The 17,540-nt window shown below is 43.2% G+C and overlaps 2 protein-coding genes, 1 long non-coding RNA gene and 1 other non-coding gene across 7 annotated transcripts; 1 reads left to right on the top strand and 3 right to left on the bottom strand.

Moving 5' to 3' along the window:
* Positions 1-2,873: 2,873 nt before the first annotated feature.
* mir181a-2 (microRNA mir-181a-2) lies at positions 2,874-2,970 on the bottom strand. Its single transcript, NR_105404.1, has one exon. It is a non-coding gene; the product is annotated as a microRNA mir-181a-2 (primary transcript).
* A 760-nt stretch (positions 2,971-3,730) lies between these two features.
* LOC115249870 (uncharacterized) lies at positions 3,731-6,950 on the bottom strand. Its single transcript, XR_003888497.1, has 2 exons — positions 6,560-6,950; positions 3,731-4,436 (listed from the first exon to the last, which is right to left on the bottom strand). It is a non-coding gene; the product is annotated as an uncharacterized lncRNA (long non-coding RNA).
* A 4,173-nt stretch (positions 6,951-11,123) lies between these two features.
* On the bottom strand, positions 11,124-13,293 carry timm29 (translocase of inner mitochondrial membrane 29). The gene is made up of 2 exons (XM_003964314.3): positions 13,087-13,293; positions 11,124-12,002 (listed from the first exon to the last, which is right to left on the bottom strand). The coding sequence occupies exons 1-2, from the start codon at positions 13,190-13,192 to the stop codon at positions 11,356-11,358; spliced, it is 753 nt and encodes a 250-aa protein (XP_003964363.2). The 5' UTR covers positions 13,193-13,293; the 3' UTR covers positions 11,124-11,355.
* Positions 13,294-13,487: 194 nt separating this feature from the next.
* On the top strand, positions 13,488-17,540 carry yipf2 (Yip1 domain family, member 2). Of its 4 annotated transcripts, none has more exons than XM_003964313.3 (9): positions 13,488-13,560; positions 13,944-14,009; positions 14,576-14,718; positions 14,797-14,877; positions 14,970-15,057; positions 15,762-15,878; positions 15,958-16,124; positions 16,213-16,395; positions 16,474-17,540. In XM_003964313.3, exons 2-9 carry the CDS (start codon positions 13,979-13,981, stop codon positions 16,561-16,563), a joined length of 900 nt encoding a protein of 299 aa, XP_003964362.1. In that variant the 5' UTR covers positions 13,488-13,560; positions 13,944-13,978; the 3' UTR covers positions 16,564-17,540. The 4 variants fall into 4 exon arrangements, with proteins under 4 accessions (XP_003964362.1, XP_011601888.1, XP_011601889.1 ...); XM_011603586.2 differs by lacking the exon at positions 13,488-13,560 and adding an exon at positions 13,562-13,701; XM_011603587.2 differs by lacking the exon at positions 13,488-13,560 and adding an exon at positions 13,571-13,719.

Here is a 17,540-nt window from a genome sequence, read left to right as displayed (position 1 = left end):
ATTTGAATTTTGTATTAAATGTCCTAATACAGTTAATCATCATCTGCATCTTTGGTATTCTGGTCTGGAAGAACTGAGGAAGAGGATGACATATACTGTATGTCTTTACTTTACTATTACTTTACCTTTTAATCAGCACCATCATCATCACCATCATCACCATCATCATCATCACCATCATCATCATCATCATCATCATCATCATCAGCACCATCATCATCACCATCATCATCATCACCATCATCATCATCATCACCATCATCATCATCGTCATCATGACAGATCCTCTTGCTGTTGCCCCCTTTCCTGTCCTACATTAGCGGTGTCCCCACATGTTTCTCGGGCATCCAAGCGCAACGCATCAACACATCTTCTGTTCGCTTTACAGTCAAAACTGTGATTTGAGCAGCTTAATGGCCATTATTCCAACAAAGGAATGTAATTTGATTGATACAAATTCTTACATATTCCGCTGGTAACTCAGTCTGTCAGGAACTGGGCCAGAACACCTTCAGAGTATTGCTGAGGTACCCTTGAGCAAGGGACCAAACCCACAAATGCTCATATAGGTCCTGCGATGAACTGGCGACTCATCCAGGGGAGGACGTGCCCATTGTGGACCCTCTGTGACTCCAAAAGGGATGGCGAAGATGAGATGTGAAATTCTTAAATATTAATTAATACACTTAATTGTAACCAATAGACCTGAAAACTGACAATGATGAAAATAAAGGTCAGTCTGGGCTGTAGCTGTGATATAGTCCAATACTATTGCACATTTATTATAAATATAGTCAGTAAAGAGACAGGAATATTACACACAACTGCGCCCTCTGTTGTTTGCTAAAGGACATAGCAAAACAACCATCACCTTTATTCATTTATTATCATAACTAGCCTGTCCTGTAAGTATTATCCAGTCCAAAACTGAATCACTTGTTTTGTTGACCAACATACAGTATGTAGCTGTAGATATTTTTCAAGAGGGTTCAGAGGGGTCCCGATAGGAATGTTAACATTAATTCTTAAGCTTTCTTTCTTTCTCTCTCCCGTTCTTTGTGCTTCTCTGCACAGCCTTTTTAATCTGCCTTTGTGTTTGTAGAGTCCTAATTGTATCGTTCCAACATATTTGTGGTTATTCTATTCATCATTCTTGGTATGCCACGTTTGTTGGATGCACCAGTTATTACCTGGCCATGGTTTATACTCAGTTTCACTCACTCTGTCCTCAGTCAATGTCAGAGGAATTTATCATTGAAAAGTGAGTTTATATGAAATGTGCCTCTTCATCATTGACCTTGTTAAAGAGATGGCAGCCAACACACCCACACACGTTTCTTTCTTGTCTTATTTTATCTCCAATTTTTCTGTTCTATCGGGTTCTTGTTTTTCCCATCTACCTAATTAATATCCTCTTTCACTGCCTGCACGTACTCACTTTTTGTTTGTTGAATGGTGTCAATTTTCAGTCAATTAAGTGTCCCACAGCGTTATTAATATCTTTTCTTTATTTGACAATGCAATTCCTCATTGAACACCATCATTCTGCACACAACTGACACATGCAACACAAACGAAGCGTGCGGCTGATGGCAATAATGGAGGCGGCATCAGAAGAAGCGTAGCGGTGCACAGACACGGTGGTCATTCATCGACCGGCGAGTTGACAGCACCACCAACCCACCGACAGCGATGAATGTGAACCGGAATCCTGCTGAGCTGTATTCCATGTGAGCTTCTCCAGTTACAGGAGCAGACATTATCAGGACGAAATAACATATGGATAAGTGGACTTCCATGAGCTGAGGTTTTATACTGATGGCATTTTAATGCCACATCTGTTTTCTCTTTTTGCTGGTTCAACACAGGCAGAGGCAAACACTGTTGTTCGCTATATTTAGCCTGCAGTCCACTTCATGTTGCAGATGAGCTTCCCTCTCTTTGACCCCAAAGATCACACACTAACATGGACTTTGTCAGTGCAAAATATGAAAAAAAATAAAATAAAACAAAACATCGAGAAGGTGCTAGCTGCTAACATTAACACTAGCTTTTTGATTTGAACTTTACACATTGATGCTGATACAGTCTAATGAGTTTTAAATAAACTATCTCCATTTAAAGGCTGGAGAAATCTTGAAATAGATATGTGACCCTCCAAAGCTTCTTAGTGAGCTTTCCTGAATGATCGGAAGAAACGATTGTGACATGGGCTGCTATGTGAGCAGCCAGCCCCTTTCACTATTAAAAATACAAAAAATATTCAACGGATTTAAGACGAAAAAAGAAAACAATGAATTTACTTAGTCGCTGAAAGCTACTGTATATGAGAAGATGGGTCTAATTGCCTCGAGTTCTTCGAGAAAAAGCTCTTTCGAGTTTCTCTTTGTTGCAGAAATTAGTCATTAAGATGTTCCTGTGATAGAACGAACGAGTCCCAGTAATCAAGTCCTGCGGAAAGTATTGAGAGCAGGTTTTAAATGGTAAAATTGCAACACCTTGAAATCCCATTGGAAGATGACCTTGAATGTTCCTGAAAACTAACCAAGTTTTCAGGCGGTAGATTCTATTCACGACTCTTCATTTACCATAACTTCAAACTGCCACAGTTGTCATTTAAACTGTACCTCTAAAGCCAGTAGAGCTGCCAGTTTTGTTCAGAACTGCCAAAGAATTCAGTAAACGTGTTAATACATCATGCTGTCAAGCCCTTTTTTTGTTCCCCAGAAAAACACGATGAAGGTCCTAATATCGATGCTGTGTGGAAGAAACACAAGTTAGGGAAACACGCGTTCTTACACATGATATGGTACAAAATATGAAATAGTGTTATGTCTTCAGAAATGTGCACTGACACATGTGGCTGTTCTGAAGGGAGCTCAAGTGTCAGGGTACACTCAACAGTCGATGGTTTTTCGGAGACAAAACTCACCGACAGCGTTGAATGTTCCCCAAAGACTTGACAAAGTCGTGTCGACAGCCAGCTGTCACGCAGGCTGAAGGATGCTGAAACAGGGAGAGACGGCAGCTCTGCAGGTGCACGCACGCTTCAGCCGGAGCTGCGGTGGACACCGAAGCAGCTGCTCTGGTGGAGCACAGCAGCAGAGCACGCTCCAATCCAATTTTAAAAATGATGCATTAGTCGTGACGGTCATCAACATCAACCAGATAAGATCTGCCAACTTCCTGTTGTTGATCACTATAATTTGGCTCAGCTGCACCTTCGCCGTGCCACAGGATGCTGTGTCAAGTTGTTTTTTTCTGCTTTTTCAGGAGGGGGGCGGGTGCCTCATTGTGCAGGACTCAGCTGGACTTGTTTCTCTGGTTGGCATTTTTTAATTTCTCCATTTTTTACTTTGTGCACCTTTTTTCCTGACAGGATTGTACCAAAACAGCTGCAAACCCTACTAAAGAAGCTTACATTTACAAGTGATCCCAGCTGAGATCCCATTTAGGTACTTGCCCTGTAATCATGTTGACGTGAGCGCAGCCTGACTGACAGCTGAACAATTCCACAGTTGCTGTCCTGTTGATTTGAGATGATGTCACCAGTGCACGATGGCCGGACCGTCTCTCTGACTTCAGTTTTTTCACAGTTCTGGTAGGAAGCAGTGACGAATTGCCCTTCGTAATGATCTCCACTAATCACATCACTTCACATGGATTGACTTTGACAAATGATCGTTATACACTTATTATAAGTGCTGTTTTGTATTACATACACACACATATCATGTAGTGCTCTATGAAATGTCCAAGAGCAATGAGTTTATTCAATTAAATGCTTAGTATCTTTAAAATCTTCAAATCAGCTACTCCCGAGCCTTCATGCAGCACATTAAAAATGTATATAAAAAACTTAAAGCATAACAGACCTTTTACACCACAGTCACAATATTGAGAGATCGCAGGTAAAGGCAGGTGTAATACTGTCACAAATTATATGAAGGCTCCATTTAGAGCGTCGGGGCCTTCCTGAAGACACATCCTGCACAAGAACAGCACCTTGAATCCATTTTTCTGACTGGATCACAACCTTAATTCATTTGGAGCACCTGTGATTATCCTGCAATTCCATGCTCAAATGACAGCTGTGAAGAAGTTCTATTTATGCTTGCCTCTCAGTGTGACGAGCAGAGCATCTGAAATGATCAGATTGTGCTGCTCTTGGTGCTTTTTCCACAAATATTAATGTCAGTGCATCATGACTTCAAAGCCTACAAAGGATTATGGTTATTTTCTCTCTTAGTTCACAGTGGATGCTAATAATGGCACAATTTCCATTTTGCTAATGCAAAGAAAGAGCAAAAGCTCCACTGGTCATACAGTGGGAAAGCTCGTGGCAATCACTCAACTGGGTTCGCTTCTCTGTTGTCGGCCACGTCACAGGGTTGTCAGTTGAGACCGCCTCTGCGACAGCGCTTGCCAAACAGCCACTGCAAGAAAAGTATCCAGTCAAACGTGCACGGTTTATGCAGGCGGTTATTTTTGAATGCAAGCTTAAGGCACGGCAAACATATCCCTGGTCATGTGGTTTGTCTGCAGCCTTTTAGTGAGACACTGGCTGGAGTGGTTGCATTTTAAATATTGAATTTCACAGCATAACGTCTTGTTGGCGAGGATGGGGTGGGGTGGGGAGGTCAAGGGTGAGCGAAGAGAATAGGAAGGGTGAGTGGTGGTGGGGGTGGCGGGTGACCGTCTGGGTGAGAGGAGCGTTGATCGATTCCAGGCTTGGTATTTTCCAGACAGGCTGAATGGTAAAGGTCAAAGGTCGGCTGCTCTTGTTTCCTATGAAAGAACGGCTGTGTGTGTGTGTGTGTGTGTGTGTGTGTGTGTGTGTGTGTGTGTGTGTGTGTGTGTGTGTGTGCTTGCGCTCAGTCAAAATTGGTTTCTTAAATTTGTTGATAAAGAGAAAGAGGCATGTAAAGGCTCGTGTAAAGAAATGTAGAGCACCACATGACACGTCCTGCGAGGTTCAGATGAGGTATTCATTAAAAATGTGCCTTGCTGAATCACTGATTGTGCAGGCAGGTGGCTGAGTGTCTTGCTCAAGGGTATCATCAGAAAGATAAAAATAATGCCAGGCTGCACCACTGCAATGGCTGCTGGGATAAAATCTGCCGGTCTGTATTCGGCTCCACCTTAACTGTTGCTGCCCGCGGCTCTGTGATGATAACACGCACGCACACGTGTACATGCAAGGACGTCCTATCAGCATGTACGGAACACAGGTGACTTCACAAATTGTATGCCTGAACACACACCCAGTAATGGTGGTGGACAAATGCATGTAATGCAATGTAATCTCTTAAAATGTAGTCACACAAACACACACCTACGCACACAGTGTGTAAGGGATGTTACATGCATGTGTGTACATTAATACACCCTCCCTCTCTCAAAATCCCACGCAATTGTCCAAGTCCCATCTATTAAATTAACACCGCTTACTGTGTATGAGTGCATGTGCATGGCTGCGCGTGAATGCATGTGTGTCTGAAGGAGAAGACAGATTACGGTGGCAGGACTGGGAGGTAAATAATGGGGGAGTGGGGGGCGTAGAGGGTGGCAGAATAAGGGTGGGGGGAAGGCGAGTAAGTGTGTGAGTGGCCTTCGTCCATACCTCCCTCCCTCTTTCACTCACTCTCCCACACAGTTGCTGCCCCTCCCCCACCCGGGACTTGAACCCATGACCCCCCGGTGAATGAGTTCAAGGGAGGCACCGCCATTTCTGTGGAAACTGCTGCACTAATGTGTCTACATATGTGTGTCTACATATGTGTGTGTGTGCGGGTGTGTGTGGTTGTGGTGGTGGTGGTTGGGGGGGGGGGATAGTTGATGTTGGTGAGACTTTCATTGATAGCATGTCTGACAGACTAGACGCAAAGTGTTTTTTTGTTTTTCTTAAGTTCAAGGTACACTTAGATAAACAATACGTGTAAACGGGTACGTGTGTGAGCGTGTAACACCTCCCCCCTTTCTTTTGCGTCTGGGTGTGTGACCAAGTCTGCATCTCTCTACCTGGCCCAGACTCGATCAATACTTCAATCTAATCGACATGCACTTCCACTGGGACACACACACACACACACACACACGCACACACACACACACACACATGCAACATGAATATCTACACAAGTGAACAATGTGCAGCCACATGCTCAGCTGCAGCGTACACGTGTAAATAAAAGCATGAATGAAAAACCTCTTTGCGCGGATGCGTGCGCGGATGCGTGCACGGCTGCGTTAGCGTGCATGCAACCTCTGGCGTCCTTTACTCCACTCGCACGCTCAGCTCGCCACTCTTTCCTCTGCCTCTCTGGGCGTTCCTTTCTCCCCGCCGTTGCATCATGCGTTCGCATCAGTGTCGGCAAACACGCTGACACACTGTCACATCGTGTTAATGTCTGCCAGCTAAGCAGGCGCTCTCTGGCGCAGCCACAATGGAAAGTAAAGATGTCAGGGTTGAGAAACCCCCAACACCAACACCACCATTCCACGAATAGAACACCCAACATTTAAAAAAAAAGGAAATTAAAGACGCAAAGGGACTCACCCTAAATCCCCTTTCGCAGGAGTGCCTCTGTTTCTCTCTCTGCATTCCTCTGTTGTTTTTTTGCAGCTCCTTCTTTTCTGATCAGACTGAAATGCCAAGTCACCCCTATCTCTCTCTTTCACTCTCTGTACATCCTGTTTTCTCTCTGTTCCGCTCTGTCTGGTGTTTATCACAGTTTCCCCTTTCTTTCCCCTCCCCAGTCGCTCTCCTGTGTCTTCTTCATCCTGCTGCTGGAAACTGCAGACTGTCTGGATAGACACAGAGAAAGAGAGAGAGAGAGAGAGAAACAGAGAGAGAGAGAGAAAGAGAGAGAGAGGAGAGAGAGAGAAACAGAGAGAGAGAGGACCGAAGGGAAGTGTAAACCAGGACACACACAGCCTCTGTCAGTTTGAATGAATATTGTGCACACTTGGCTTGTCTTCCTTCCCCCTCCTCCTTTGCTCCCCTTTCCCTTCCTCTCTCTTTCTGTCTGCCTCGCAGACACCCCTCCTCCACTCCTCTCTCTCGCTTTTCCCCTCACTATCTCCTCATCCTCACTCCTTCGCTGCTGCCGTCTACATACATGTTCGCACTCCAAGACTCACTGACATTGTAGCCCTGCATTCTTTCCCTCTTTCTCTCTCTCTTTTTCCCACACTTTCCCACACTGCTAGCCCTTTTAGGCATATTTTTCTGCTCATAGTTATTGATCAGTAATAACCACTGGAGTTGTAATAGGGGGGTAACACATGACAGTACAGTGCAGTATAGTTCAAGTGTAATTTTAAATCTGTACATTTTGGGTTACCTGCATATTTATGGCTTTAACATCAAATCAAGGTAAAGCATCCTGATTGACCTCTCTCTTAATGGGATAATTACCAAGCTGACCGGTTACCCTGGGACACACTGATTCATTCACACTGACCGGTTGTAGTTGATGACAAAGGGGGAAGTGGACTGGGTGTAGTGGAAGACAGAGGCTAAATGACTGGTTTTAATGAGACACAAAGGATAAATGAACAAGTGAGACAGGGTAAACGCACTGGTCGGGATGAAGAGACAGCGCTGAGGCATCTTAGTCAAAGTTTCAGGTATATGTCCAGTTTTTTGGAGGTATTCTGTCCAAAGACATGAACATTAGATTGATTTGGGACTATGAGAATATGAGAGTTGTGGAAGTGAGTGTGTCTTGGCTAGTGTGTGGCAACCTGTTCTGGGTGCTCTCACCCTTGACTGGGACAGGCCCCCCGCTATCTAAGACCCCGCTCAGGAAAAAGCTGCTCTAAACAGAAAACAGATGGAGAGACAAAGAATTAATGGACTGGTTATACGGGGACACACAGTCAAAATGGGCAGGTTAGAAAATGGACACAAAGCATGAATGAACTGTTCTAATGACACAGAAGCTAAATGGGCTGATTGTAATTAATGATCTAACAGGAAAGTTGTCAAAACACAAGTTAAATTTTAAAAATATCCATCAATAACTTCTTAATTTTAAATCTTTGCACATGTCCTACTGACCTCTGGGTGCAATTTTAGTCTCCAATAATAAAGTAATAAAGGACCATATATGTGTAAAGTAAATTATGCCACATGTTTCTTAACTAATTGGTTTACACCCTACATACCTCTGCTTTTTGCTGTCCATCTAAATATGGCAGTCTGTCAGTCAAATGAAATTCAGATTTTATACATTTAAAGGCAAACTTAATACAAATAAAAACAACAGAAGAAGAACTTGACCCGACAGGGAGGGGATTCATACCACTGATGTGAGAACCTTTTGGGGGGTTTTTTCTGCATGAACTTGTCATTGAACTGGGGCAATTAACACTTCCAGAATGTCTGTGGAAGAAGTGCAGGGCAGTAATCTAGTTTCCAACTGTAATCTATAAACTCTGACCTGAGGAGGTGAGCCCTTGCTGTGGGTGAAGGGCAGAGCAATGAGTGCAGTCAAAACAATCGCACACAAGCCATGTTTTTCTCTCTTAAACATAATTGTGTGGTCAAAAGCAGTTTTATCCGCGCTAAAAATAAAGCTGAGCACCTCTTCTGACACTTAAACACATCCCACTTGTTTGGTTTCATGGAGGTCCAATCCATCCCATTTTCTGTTCTTTTAAAGACTGATGGGTTTTGTCACTTATTGAGTGATTTCTTTGATATCACGGTCTCTTCCTACATTTCTCGTACACCATTCCTTTGCCCTCCTCCAACTCCCGCAGCGTATCCCCCACACTCTCCATCATCCTTCCTCCTTAGTTCCTCCTTCCTTAGTTACATATTGATTAGGTCACTAAGTGTGTGTGTGTGTGTGTGTGTGCGCGCGTGCGAGTCTGGTCCTGCTGTGGTCAATGAGGTCAACGCTGTGGCCAGACAGACATCCCCACCCCCTGCTCCTTCATTTTTTTTTTGTTTTTTTTTAAAAAAGCCTCCTCTTTCACCTCCTTCTGAGAACAGGCGGGTAAAATCACCATCTGAGTGACACCTTTAACTCCTGGTAGCTGACAGCAGCATGTGAAAACATCATCACATCAGACCACGAGCTTCCTCTTGCCCCGACAAAATGATCTTTAAGTTGGAAAAGAAAATAAATGGTGCCCCCTGATTCCATTCTAATTTCACATCACAGTGACAAAATAATGGGGAGTCCAAACACTGGTTCTGAGTGCAGTCATTAAAATCAAGGACATGTGCTGTACATTGTTATTTGAAGATGGTCAGATGATACTCATCTCTTCAGCAATGTCTCTGAGACAGGGAGGGGGCAAAAAAGCACAAAGCAGCGTGTTTTTCAAACACCACCTGACAGTAACCGCACTCACTGACCCCTTACGGCTGACAGACTCGCTGTCTGTGTGGGGGAGGGGGCAGGATGGATGGGAGCACAAGGGTCGATAGAGGTCATAAGGCAAAGATAGAGGGAAATGCTCGCCGAGGACGCTCAAAAGGATACAGCGCACGAGGAGGAAGGCAACAGAGACAAAGACAACGGGGTTTTGGTAGTTATACACTTGTAGCATAGTGGAAACCTGCAGAAAACAGGGGTTTCTAATAAAGAAAACGTTATCTTTTGTTCCAATTATTCTTTATATGGGGGGTTAGGACCTCAGCTGAGATCAGGACGCCACAGAGAGTCTGTGTGTCATTGATTCAACACTCGGATCAATAGACAATTTACACATTCGTGCACATTAGGTGAGTCCTGACTACCGGAGATTCTCTTATTTGTCTGATGCAGCGGTTCCAGACTGTGATATACTGTACTTACCATTAGTGGCATCATTGCAGGCAAAATTTGTGATTTAGGCTCGTATTATCCATAATTGAATATACTGTAGACATAAATATAGAATTGTGTCTTACATGTCTGCATAGATGACTGTATAGATGTAATGTAAGCATAAAAAGAATGTGCAGGTTAGAAATGATGTCTGTCAGGTGGTGGAAGGCTGAAGTTTATCAGAAGGACTGAAGATCCCACACACCAAGTGTCAAGTGTTCCTTTAGCTGTATTAGTATTTTACAGCTTTAAAATTACTGTCAGTCACTTTAAAATGATTCAGTTTCATAGTTTCTCGCGTACATTTGTTCTACATAGACACAAACATGTGTTTGTGTTTTGCATTCCTTCATTGAGTTTCCTCATATTTTCCACTTCTAGATGTATTTTTCTCAGTTGTGGTTTATTATAACTGAAAAGGAGGTTTAAAGGAGCTACCCCGTACGTGTAAATATATGTAGTCTAGACTGATAATATCATAACATTCTTATGAGCGACTCACAAGAAGCTGCTTTGCAGGAACCATGAATACGTTGGTGTTATAGCGCCCTCAAGTGGTTGACTCTTAAATCTACAGCACTGTTTAAATGGAACATTTCTCAGCGCTTAGAAGAACAGATCACCCTCTGACTCAATCTTAAGGACATCTGATAGTTGCATCCAGCAAGTACAATTATTGACATCAGTTTTGATCGTTATGTCCTGTTTGTCTGGGTCATACTTGCTCACTGTGTCGTCAATACTAACAAGCTCAACAGTGAAGAATCTGAAAGACCAAAATATGGTGACTATCACACGATCACCTCGATTAAAATACTGTTCCACAGTAACTTTAGGGTGTTTCTACATTAAGATCTATTGTATCATGACAGATGTAATGTCATGGAGCGCTGCTGGTTTAATACAACACCAGTACATTTTGGTGTACTCAACATGTTATTATAAGTACATAAATAAGTTAAACTTATTAAAATTAAACTATTAAAAAAATTAAACTTTTTTCCAGTTTTCCCACCAGTACAAGGCAGTTGTGTTGATATGATATTCAATATGGATATTTTCAATATTTAATGACTTTTAAGTCTTATACTGTATTTAAATATGGGTGAAAAGCAGTTTTTCTTTGTACCTGACCACACAAGTACACATTGTAAAAAAAAAATACTACCTGAAAAATTCTAGCCTTTGTAATATACTAATTTGAAAACATCAATAAAGTATTTAAATATAGCACTGATTATTTTAGATCCCATATTCTAATTTTGTCAAAGCTCATGGTCAATAAAAACAATAGTGTCAGATACTTCCCAATTTTATTGATGCCATCGGTTGTTATGTTATGAAATGTATGAAGAGGAAACCAGACATAAATAAAACAATCCTTGAAAAGCTATTTTGCTTTCTTTAATGGTTCATGACGTCCATGTTTTTGACAGATTAAAAAAATGGTCCATGTTCTGTCTTAAAGAGCTGGAAGAGGAGCCCCGCCGAGTCGCTTTTTATCCTGTCAAATTAAAAATCTACCATCTCAGCTTTGAGTCTCTTCCTGTTTGACTGTATTTGTTGTGTCCTCATTTTTTACTTTCTCCACCTCTTCCTCCATTGTTACTGCCAACCACGACTCTTTGTGCAACCTCTCATTCTTTTCCACCTCTTGAACACTAGGTGGATTGGTAGCCTGCATGTTAGCTGGCAGGTGCTGAAATTCTCCCTCGTTCACATCATAGTCCTTCATCTTCGAGTTAAGAATCCACCAGCGACCTGCAAATCCCACATCCAGCACGCGCTGAGGGAACTCTCTCCAGGGCACTGACAGATTGGAGCACTGGGCTTCGTACAGTGAAACATCTGGATCAAAGTCCGCGTGGTAAACCAGAGTAAGGACACCGAGACTGAGGTGGCGAAGGCGGCCTTCGTTACGAAGCTTCAGAAGACTCTGCGTGTGGCCATCAGAGGATGCGCTGCGGATCCACGGAGATAACAGTCCAAGTTGGCCTGAGCGTTCTAGCAGGGCTGCTTCAAAAGAAAACCGATCGGGGTTGGTGTGGAAACAAGCCCAGGCTCCGCCCAGCAGAGCAGCGTACACAGTGGCTTTAAGTGGCCGCTCCCATGCACCAACTACCACCTCTCGACAAGCCTCCTTGTAGTCAGAAGCCAGACCCCGACACCAGACACCTACAGACACAGCAGGTTATTGTTTTACACTTATTTTAGTTGTGCATGCATTTATTTATATGCAGATACATTATTTCAACAACATTTCTAGAAAGTTTCTACAGCAAACTTGTGAAAATATTTGAACTGTTTTGTATTTTTTCCTACAACTGCTGACTTTCATATAGGAAAGAAAAAGTCTGGTAGCTTCAAAAACTCTTAATATCTTAGTCTCCAGCTTTAACAGCAAAGGCTGGGACATCCATGGCCATAACCTTCTGCTGCCCCAAACCACAAAGGAATCTTCCTCTAATTGATGGGCCCACTTGGGGAAGTACCCATGTCCTTGTTTTGGGTCAAGCCCATCTCGGCCACAGGCTCTGGGCCAGTAACCCTTTAGGTACTGTACACTGATGTTGGTTTTTCCCACTCAATGTGGTCTTGTTAACAGACCCAGAACATGCCGTGGAATATTTCCCATCTTGCCTGGGATTGAGGAGAGGATGGTGTCCTCTAGATATGCAGATGAAAATGGAAGGAAGTGGAAGTGAGTTAACATTACATTATAAACCCCTGCCTAATTACATACAAATATCAATGGTGTATATGAGATTGCTCTTATGAAATAGTTGGACAGATGCTTAAGATCTCAAAGTTATCAACAGATTTTAATGATTTTCAGGAACTGTTGACATTGGGTCAAGGAAGAGCTGATTCAATTTTGTTGATGGTCTGGATTCCGGACCGACTAATACTTACAATAGGTCAAGTCATGGTGCTATAGTCATAAACCTATTGTATCGGATAACCTTTTATTATTACTTCCTATATACATTGTAATATGTGTAATACAACATGAGGAGAAATTACTTGCTTGACTGAGATCCCCCAGTTATTCTGATTATAGAAAGCCGATTATTAATTGAAGCTGAAAAATCCAAATGTACACTAGTGAGCACGGCAACTGTGTCGGTGATGGAAATATTTAAATCGCGTCTATTCTTTAAAGTCTTACATTTCTTCTGAATACGAGTTGCATAAAGCTAAGAGTGTATCTGCTAACTGCTAGGCTACCTTACAAACGTCAATTTACTACTGTCCTCACCCGCTTTGCTGTTTTTTAATCGTTCCCATCTACTGGCTGAGACTGGAGCAGCCGCGGTTTCTGCCGCTGAACAGAGCATCCTCCTTATTACACGCAGCGAAGCCATTTTGGCAGAGTTTAATCGCAATTACGGTCACCTTCATGCAAGAAACATCACGCTTGTCAAACCAGGGACTCACATTGAGCCAAAATGGCGACCGGAAGTGACCCTCTTCAAGCTTTTAAACTTCCGACAGTCATGCCGGTGAAGCGTTCGAGTGCTATCGCTTAAATAGGCGAAAAGGATAACAAAATTCTACTGATATAATTTGTTTTTAATTAAGCTAAATTTCATGTATATTTGACTGAGTGACTGTATAACTTTATGACTGAAATTACCTTTTTAAAGAGTCCTCACGTGACTTCTTTGTTTACGGGGTGACGTGTACCGGAAGCACTGCGAACTGCACTTCTGACAGCAGCTTCGTTTGGCAGGTAGGAAAGCCATTAGCGGATTACTGTTATTTTGCGCCAGCTACTAAAATGTAGATGTTTCGGGTTGCTGTACATTTACGTTGACTTCGAACACATTTGAGAACCCGGACCCTTAACTTGCACTTCTTTAATTTCATTTAGGTACAGCATTTTGGGCAGGTTTGTTTTATCATTTCAGGTATATCTGGTCTATGTTAGTTTAAAAACTAATAATTTCTGGTCAGGTATGCTACGGACATAACAGCCACGTAATGTCCCAGACTCGATAACTTCAAACTAACGTAGCTTCGGTTTTCTTTGTAATGAAATTATATTCTTGCGTGGCTAGCATGCTATGTGAAACACCAGATGTTACCTTACCTCCCAGTGTTCATCCCGTCTAGGAGTTGCATGAGGTTGCCGTTTGTTGACCGAAGCAATGTCGGGCCCAAATGATCTACAGTTTCAAGGTAAATTAAAAAAATGAAATTTAAATGCCGTGTTTATGTTTGTATTTGTGTACCTAATCCGTCTCCCAGTGTCAATGCTACGATGCTAATAATCTTTATATATTCTTTATTTAATAAATTCCTCTTACTGGATTAATCAGGCAGAGAGTTTCAAAGTTAGGGTTTTGTAACCTAAAGGGGAAATGAATGACAAGATATCTGAGTTGAACACGCTGCATCGGAGAAACAGCGCCCTCTGACGGCGAGCATATGCATTGATGTAATCACAAGGTAAAACTACAATATTTAAACCCAATTTGTTTACAAATGTACGTCTTGTTATTGGTTTCGATTTTGTCCAGTATATTATTAGGTGGTGCAATTTTGCATTGTGTAGATCTTGCAAGGTTGTAGGCACACAGTAGATATATTCTGAGTAGGAAGAACTATGACACACACTCTCGGTTCAAAACCATTCTGTCTCATTAAATAAAGTCAGGACAATAAACAGGATTGTTCTTAAGCCTGTGTCCAGGTTTTGCTCCTCTTCCATTCACTGGGTCATTGCTTACTCCCTGTGACTGTAGAGTTTGATGAAGCGGCAGAGCTGTTGTCTGCAGACCCGGGAGCCTCAACCCTCTCCATGTCTGCCTCGCCCATTACACCAGGGGTACAGGATGTCAGACTGGACCTTTCAGACAATGAGGAGGGTCAGGAGGAGAGTTCAGAGGTATGTTAAAGTATTACCGGGGTAACCCGGGTTGAGATGTTTTAGTGGACTAAAACTAAAAGGTGTTTATAATTCCAGCTTTTAGGAGGACAGAAACCAACTGGCAGCTTTTGGACTTTTGAGTATTATCAGTCTTTCTTCGACGTGGACACAGTCCAAGTATGACAGTCTGGATTTTATTTTAATCTTGGAATTTGGTGATTTATTGCAAATGAAACAACCCCCATTCTTTTTCTGGCCATGTGACGCAGGTCCTGGACCGAGTCAAGGGCTCCATGATGCCATTACCTGGAAGAAACTTTGTTAAACACCACCTTAGGAATAATCCAGATCTATATGGTGAGACGGCTGTTTTCAAATTTTAAGACCTGTTTGCCCATAGATCTTGTCATAATATGGCACCAACAAGGATATGAATCTTTCCGTGTAGAAACAAAATGTAGTTTCATATTAGTTTTAATTTCCTTTATAGCAAATTTAATTGACAATAGAATCCAAGGAAAGTTAAGAGCCTGGCAACTATAAGACAAAGGTGTCTTCAGCCACCTCTGGTAGTTGGAGGCCTCTGAAGAGTTTGTGTCTCAGTACAGTCTCAAGAGCAGAGTTACCAGGAGCCAGCCAAATGACCTTCAAGCTATTGACACGCTCATTTAGAAACCAGAAACCGGAAGAGTCGTCCAAGCTCTCGATGCCCTTTGGTCCGACCGTTGCTCACAGCGGAGGACTGTGCTGCGTCAGACAATATCAGATTTGTCAGGTCTGTCCCTGATGCACTGTGCTGTTGATGGATGAGAGCAGGTTCATCCTGCACACATGTGACCGGCAGGAAAGGGCACGGAGACGCCGCGGTGACCGCTTGGTAGCCTGTAACATCATCCAGCAGTACCGATCTCTTGGTGGCTCAGCGTGGCGTCCTGTCATGGGAAGGCCACAGTGTCTCTTAGGAATTACAAAAACACATTGTGATCAATACTGGCTATGATAACATGGCTTCAATTTAAAAAAAAATCCCATCAAACAGCATCAAATATGCATCTGCGTAGGTCCATTCTGGATTTGCGTGACCTTGGTTTTCTCAGTCGCCATCGGGGGGAACCTGTCCACATTCCTCAGTGAAAGGGGGAACCCTTCGTACCACTACAGACCACAGTTTCACAGAGGTCTGTCTTACCCCGACTCAGATTAACAGCTCTTGGTTTGTTCCGGTCGTGCCGAGTCATGCTCTTCTCTACCCAACAGTGTCGATAGCTGCGGTAGTCATCTTCCTGTATGCCTGGCTGGTCCCAGTTTGTTTATGGGGTTTCCTGACCTGGCGTCAAGGGGCTGAGAGGCAGATTGGAGGCTACTCCTTTCTGGAGACGATGTGCGTCTATGGATACTCGCTCTTCATCTACATTCCCACCTCGGTGAGTCTGTCAACCTAGCTTAAACTGAAGTCTAATGTACTAAAACGGACTTTACCAAAGACCTCATTTTTAATCTCTTCCTCTGCAGGTTCTGTGGATAATTCCGTTTGAATGGTTGCACTGGACGCTGATCGTAATTGCCATCCTGATCTCAGGCTCAGTATTGGTGCTCACCTTCTGGCCCGTTGTCCGTGACGACACCAAGGTGGTGGCCATGGCTACGCTTGCGACCATCGTGCTTCTGCACACGCTGCTGGCTATCGGCTGCAAGGTGGGTGAGGGAGCTCCACGGGTTGCCTCGTGCCAGCAGGCCACAAGCTGAACACTAAACTGCCTCCTTCTCTTTCAGCTGTACTTCTTCCAGACAGCGGTCGCCACATTGGGACCGGTTCCCACATCCCCCCCAGTTCACACAACATTGACGACCAAACGCCACTGACCACAGGAAGGGCTTATATTCAGGGGTCACCTCATTAACGCCATACACAGTTGGGCTGTGAGGGATTCGTGTCCATGTGATGAGTTCAGCAGCCTCCTGATGAACTCCTGGGTCGGGAACTTGCCTGTTTGAATGAGCCTGACTTTACTGTGACTGTAGCACTTTCTGCACTGCAGCTATCGTACACACACGCTGTGATATTTCAGGAGTTGTATTGTAGCATGGCTTTGTTTACACCACGAATCCCCTCGTGTCACCATCACAAAGGCTCCAAAATCGATGAGACGCGAACACAAAACCACGTGGCTCGTCCTTACAAGATGGACGGTGGCAGAAGGTTCCAGCTGAGATCATCACGGCTTTACCCAGCCGAGGTGCCATTTTATAGCAAATTTTGGTTTCCCTAAAACTTTAAGTCACATCTACAAAGTGTTGAAATTATTGCCACATCAATCAGAAGTGAGCTTGGACAGACATTATACGTTGGGGGTAATAATAGTTGCAATCTTTAAACTCCACTATAAGAATTCTGACTGTGTTGGGGTATATGGTGTTTATTTTGTCTTATTTCCGTATAAAGCCAGGTGTTCTAAACCAGTGATCATGATCACAGGCTCTGTGTATTGTCAGGAAATTTAGGTTTGTGTGTTTCATTAAAAGAGGCTCGTTATTTAATTTGATCTTCTGAGGAATGGTTGAAATTTGGGGTTGAGCCACTTGGAGCAGGGTCCTGGATAATGCCGCTCCATTTACAGATGCTCAGATCTGATCCTGGATCAGTTTCAGATGCCAGTCAAAAGTCAAATAATGTTGAACTAACACCTGCTGAAGCACCAAACCTCCTCGTACGGCGTCAGTGCGTCACACTGTAAATCTATTGGGTTTGTGTGTGATTTCATGGAAGGAGTGTTTGGACTATTTATAACTTATGTTGCTGTTGAGGGCTTTTTTATTTTAAATAAAATTGATAACTAACA

The sequence above is a fragment of the Takifugu rubripes genome, chromosome 5 (assembly GCF_901000725.2).
Source record: "Takifugu rubripes chromosome 5, fTakRub1.2, whole genome shotgun sequence".
Taxonomy (NCBI): domain Eukaryota; kingdom Metazoa; phylum Chordata; class Actinopteri; order Tetraodontiformes; family Tetraodontidae; genus Takifugu; species Takifugu rubripes.
This window is presented reverse-complemented; position numbering and strand designations above follow the sequence as displayed.